Source organism: Erpetoichthys calabaricus, chromosome 18 (assembly GCF_900747795.2).
Source record: "Erpetoichthys calabaricus chromosome 18, fErpCal1.3, whole genome shotgun sequence".
Taxonomy (NCBI): Eukaryota; Metazoa; Chordata; class Cladistia; order Polypteriformes; family Polypteridae; genus Erpetoichthys; species Erpetoichthys calabaricus.
Genome location: NC_041411.2, coordinates 33,722,227 through 33,728,226, shown reverse-complemented (window position 1 = coordinate 33,728,226; position 6,000 = coordinate 33,722,227). Strand labels below are relative to the sequence as shown.

Sequence of the window (6,000 nt, the reverse complement as noted above, 5' to 3'; positions counted from 1 at the left end):
GCCCTCTTTCAGACTACGAATGCCGTGAATGTAATTACCCCGATCTACATGCTGTCAAATGAACGAACCACACACCGTGGCGCAACGTTAGGGGCATCGCCTCTAGCGCTGACGTTCGAGGTTCGATTCCCGAGAGGGAGTGCAGTGAGTATGTACACCTGATGAGCCCAGAATTAGGGCGAAACATGTGTCGCGTACTCTTTGCATTATTTGACAGTAAACTATTTCAACTATATCCATCCATCCATTTTCCAACCCGCTGAATCCGAACACAGGGTCACGGGGGTCTGCTGGAGCCAATCCCTCAACTATATATATATATATATATATATATATATATATATATATATATATATATATATATATATACATACATACAGAAAAATACTATTAAGTGACAGCAATATAACGAAGGTCCATTGTTTTATGAAATTTCACAGCTAGTAACAAGTCTGAATTAGCGTAAGCCACCCTAATTTAGGGGTTCATATCATAGGAAATGTAATGATTTACTTCATGAGGAAGAAGTGCATATGAATAGTTGTGTCCGATATTTGAAATATTAAAATGTGCACTTCAGTTTAAAAGCCTTAATATTCTGTTACTAGGGTGTTGTACCGTGTTAGCCATTATGAATGTAGTGAGAAGTCAAGTAAAATGACAACACCTTTTATTGGCTAACTAAAAAGATTACAATATGCAAGCTTTCGAGGCAACTCAAGCCCCTTCTTCAGGCACGATGTAATAATAGTAAATTATCATCGTCATAGGGGCAGGTCCCTATTAATGGATCAAAAATAAAGAATGACCTTGAAATAGTCTCAAACGATACCCTACGTGCTTAAGTTCGAATTTTGTCATTTTTTAACCTTCTGGGAGTGGCATTTAAAGTCTAGGACCACCAGTAAAGAATCAAATATCAAAAATGTTATATTCATGATCAGAAACCTCAAAATAAATAAATAAGAGTGGGGGTTGATGTGTTTTCAATCCTATTTTTTGTAAAAATTGATCTATTTGTATGGAATGATTACAATAAAATCAATAAAGTTAAAAAAAAAAACTCAAAATATCAGAAAATGACAACCTACGTGACGATATTACCGATCTCCATTTTTTCGAAGTTTTGTGAAAAGGTTTTCACTTTGACTTATCGAACTCCATTTGGGATGAACTCCTGAGGTCGGTCCTTCTAATCATTTTTACTAAAGACACCTATCGGTTTACTCTTTATCATAAAGATGTAACATCCTGCACAAAATATGATCACCAAATGGCCTACAAAGAAGTTTTTTTTTTGAGTCTAACAAAAATAGTGGGCAGAAAAGCTTGACGTGTTTATAATTAGGCATCTAGACTTGTAGTTTGCTCGTACTGGTGAGTCAAGAGGCGCCAGACCAAAAAAACAAAAAAAATTATGCGATTTCAAAACTTTTATAAATCCCTTTTATGAACACAATTACATATTTGACTAAACTTCAAAAATGTTCATGATTTCGGTACGTTCGATTGCCGGCCCATTGACTACCTTTGTATATTTAACGTTTCCACATGCAGATTTTGTTTTCGTATACAACCGAAGGAAGGGCACATCGACTGGTGAAGTGGGCGATCGTTACACAATGTGCCCTGCGAATGACTGGAAGCCCATCCAAACGCCATTTCTTTAATCGAGTGTTGATATATAGTACCATACGAAGTTAATTCATGCCTTATTTTATGAGAATCCACAAGTTAAGATTGAACGCGGGTAGGAAAAAACTACTTTCAAGTCGGATCTCAACCCGGAACTTCCGCTACGCGTTCTTCCTATTACGGAATGGCACGGATGGGCCACGCCCACTATATGTTGGAGCAATGGCTAGTTGGCCCCGCCTATAACAAAACGTCAGCCTGCGGGGCGGGACAGAGCAGCAGACTCCGTGCTTGTGATTGAAGTGTCGGAATCCCGGAGGGGAAGTGACGAAACTAACTTGATCAAAAACGTGTGGAAGGTGTAGCCACGGCCTTTCAGGAGCACGTGTTTGGAAGACAGCAACTGCAGGCGCCGTCGGAATTCGTTAGCTTGGGGTCAGAGGAATATACAACAATATCCAAGATCAAGCAGCTGGATCCTCACGTGTGTTGTGTGAAAATAACCTTGCGGCGATACTAGAATCGCGCTGCGGACACAAATCGTGGATCACCCCTCCAACTAATCAGACGGTTCCCCCGAATTAAGCTCGGGATGGCGGATTACTTGATTAGCGGGGGTACCAGCTACATCCCCGAAGATGGACTGTCTGCACAGCAGCTCTTCGGCAGCGGAGACGGACTAACCTACAAGTGAGCAAGCCATTGTGCCGACTTTCTGTTACTTCGTAAAGTTCTGTCACTGCCCTCACTCACGCCTCCTGTCCCCGAGGAATGATGAAACTTTTATTTCAGACCACGCATGTATCCATTTACGGACATTACATGTTCCTTTTGAGGGAGGGATCAATTGCCTGGCACCTGTGCCATGTGTCTGGTTTGCTGTGCAGCAGCTTTGTACCTGCCAACATGGTCCCGGAGAGCTGAGCATAAGCACTCAGCAGCTCCAGTCAACAATGATCGCCACTGTTCGAGCTGCTTTGCTCTTCTGATGTCCTTTCCGTTTGATTTGCGTCTGTAAATCTAATAACAAGGTTATTTTTTAGTACTATTTAGAGCATAAGCTGTACGAAAGAGAATTTGTATTAGAGCAATTTATTCGTTTATTAATGATTTACTGACCTTTTCAGCATTTTATTTAGTAAATACATTCCGTACCTTGCTGCACATTAATCCATCCCTTATAGCGCCATTCATGAAAGAGAACATTTTTTACGCTGCAGACACAGGTTGTTTAAACGAATGTAAGGCTTCTGCGTCACTGCATCCAGTGAATCAGTTTTTTTTAATATCTTATGAAATATGTTTGATTAATATGGAAGCAATTTAACACAAGTTTTATAGTTAGTTTCCATACTCTTCCTTTTTTGAAATTCTCATGCCTATCACTTTGTTAAACCACCTCTCATTACACTTATTAATATTTATTTGTATATAGAGACCTTCCCAGATTGGACATAGATGGATTTGCAAGCTATACATTTATGGTTAAGTGCATAACGATATTCACAAGTTTTAAGATTTTTAAGGTTGGTTTGCAACAGAGGAAGGAATGTGAATTACCAGTTTGATGGGGAGGAGGACTTAAGGAGTTGCAGTCCTTATGCTAAATCTAAATCTAATGGAATCAGACCAGTATTTAGCTGCGTGGCATCACCTTGAGCTGTCCTCACAGTGCTGTAGTGTATGTAGTCCATGATTGTCTATTCTGCAACTTGTCATGTCATTTTCATTTATCTTCTTTCAAGATCTGCTGGAAGGCCAGGAGGAGTTACTTGGTTTAAATAATAAAGAAGGACAGTGGTTTTGTTAAAGCCAGCTCTTGTGTTATAATAAATATAATATTCTCAAACCCACTTGCTCCAGTTTAGGATTGTTAAGTGCTGGAGAATATCCCAATGGAACTGGATGCCTGGTGGGAACAAGCATTGAATGAGGTGCTAGTCCACTGTAGAGCCCTTTCTCTCTCACACACACACACCAGTCATTTTGGAACTACCAGGTCACATAACACACATCATAGAGGATATTAGAGGATAGAGAGTGTAGACTTCACCCAGACAGTGACCTGGAATCAGATTCAGACATGTCACACTGGACTGGTGAGTCAGCATTGCTAAGCACTTATATTATCCATGCATACATCTTCTAAACCTGCTTTATCCTGACCAGGGAAGCTGGAGCCTGTCCTAGCAAGCATAGGGTGCAAAGCAGGAGAAATTCCTGGACAGGGTGCCAGGGAGAGTGCACACACCCACACACCCTAAATTATATTATCTTTTATTAAAGTCTGTTAGAGTATAGTTGTGCATGTTGAACTCATTGCTTACCCTGAATTGGCCTGGTATGGGTGAATGTGAGTGTGCCCATTGACAAAACATTGTCTTTTCCGGGGTTGATTTCTGCCTTTTGCTGCTGGACCCCCTGGCTCACTGAACTGAAGTAAAGGGGTTATCTTTAGGGAGTGGATGGCTGACCCCTGGTCTGAGATGGGCACCAGCGGCTTTGACAATTCATGGGGTCACCTGATTTGTAGACGGAGACAATTGGGTTTTTCATTCATTTGAGGGGTGTGCCATTTCATAATTTAGCTGAAGCAAAATTATGCAACATTCTGGACTTGCACACAGTAAGTAACCTTGAGGGAGTGTTATCTGTTGCCTTGTAGCATAGCGGCACCACTGATTCAACGTAATGTAAGCTTGTGTGTGTGCAATCTATAAAGATTTGCAAAGAAATAGTGTGGTTACCAGGTTTTGTATGATTGTTTGTGTCAGGTGCCTACTTTGATGCTGATGAGTTGGGTAACTGCTTAAAGGAGATGAGAAACTCATAGTTTAGTTCAAGCAGTGAGTTACAATGAGAAACAATAGACTTGGATGGCGGGACAGACATTGATATGCTTTTTACTGTAGTTTGTTTTGTACCTTTGATCAGTTTGCCCTTTATAAACACAATGTTTAGGCTCTCTTAGGGGTCTCATCACCTCCTTGTGGCCTGTGCAGATGAAAGCTCTTTGAGATTTTAGAAATGCTGTAGGCGCACACACACACTGTACATGTGCTTTTCAGTGCAGTAGTAGCCTTGAGGGCTCCTTTTCTCTTTTGTCCTCCACTGCACACTTAAACTAGTAGAAGACCACCTTGACAGCAAGGCACCAGATATGTATGAGTGTGCTCAGAGGGTCTTGATGTTTTTCCTCTTGCATTTGTGGGTTTTGCACCCGTGTGAGTGGGAGGATGAGAAGTACCTCAGAGCTTCGTACTTATTTAGAGGTTAGAGGTAACGTCACATAAAGCTGTACAGCACAAAAGGGGACTTCAGGGGGATTTACAAGATGGTGGAAAAGCAAGAGGCAGAGCTGTGCAGGCACTGCACTGGCTGCTGATTCACTCCTGACAGGAATAGCTGGGGAATGATGGGTTCTAGCCAGGTTTGAGGGGCAGCAGCCTCTGTCCATCATGTCCTAGGAGAATGTGCCAGCAGCCCTTATGATAACTGACTGATTTATAAATAGAATGAAATTTTCAAGTTTCTAAGTGTCACCTGCCTGATCACAAGGACAGTGTTCCAGATGTCAGCCCTCCGCATGGTGATTGTAATCATGGTGGAGCTTTGCTTTTGGCTGAGTTTTTTTGCTGATAGGCTGTTTTGTCTATAAATAGAGTCCTAGTTGACCCTATTGTCCCCTTTATACTCTTTATTATGTAGACCTTAACGCAATGTTTTAGATTTTATTATAGTCTATTACGTTATACTGTAGTATAGTCGTGCATGTTGAACTAATTGCTTACCCTGAATTGGCCTGGTATGAGTGAATGCGAGTGTTCCCCTTTCCAGGGTTGATATCTGACTTGTGCTGCTAGACTCCCGCTCACTGAACTGAATTAAAAATGTGAATTTCCCCTTGGGATTAATAAAGTATCTATCTATCTATCTATCTATCTATCTATCTATCTATCTATCTATCTATCTATCTATCTATCTATCTATCTATCTATCTATCTATCTATCTATCTATCTATCAAAAAGGGTTACGTTTTTAGAGAGTGGATGGACGATCCTTAGTCTGAGCTGTGGCACCAGCAGCTTTGACGATTCTTAAGAAATTCGCTCACCAGCCCTGATTTATACATTGAGACAATTCAGTTTTCTGTTTTAGTGACAGGTGTGCCTTTCCAATTTTTATCCCTTCCCCATTCAACTACTTTACATGGTGGGTGTAACATTCACTAATGAAACACTCCTGCAAGCTTAACCCCCTAATCAAGTATTTTTTGCACTGCCAAACAAGCAAACAAGAAAGGAAACAGTCAAGCCATAATCCTGGCCCAGATGGTGCTTCCTTATCAATGAAACTCTGGCGGT

General features: G+C 41.0%; 1 protein-coding gene across 2 annotated transcripts in view; it reads left to right on the top strand.

Moving 5' to 3' along the window:
• Window positions 1-1,971: 1,971 nt before the first annotated feature.
• impdh2 (IMP (inosine 5'-monophosphate) dehydrogenase 2) overlaps window positions 1,972-6,000 on the top strand; it is a 30,931-nt gene continuing 26,902 nt past the window's right edge. The window contains exon 1 of one of the 2 annotated variants that reach the window (XM_051921240.1): window positions 1,972-2,325. In XM_051921240.1, coding sequence (XP_051777200.1) covers window positions 2,228-2,325 — 98 coding nt within the window. In that variant the 5' untranslated portion in view covers window positions 1,972-2,227. The remainder of the gene's footprint in view (window positions 2,326-6,000) is intronic. The other variant, XM_028824061.2, reaches the window with a different exon arrangement.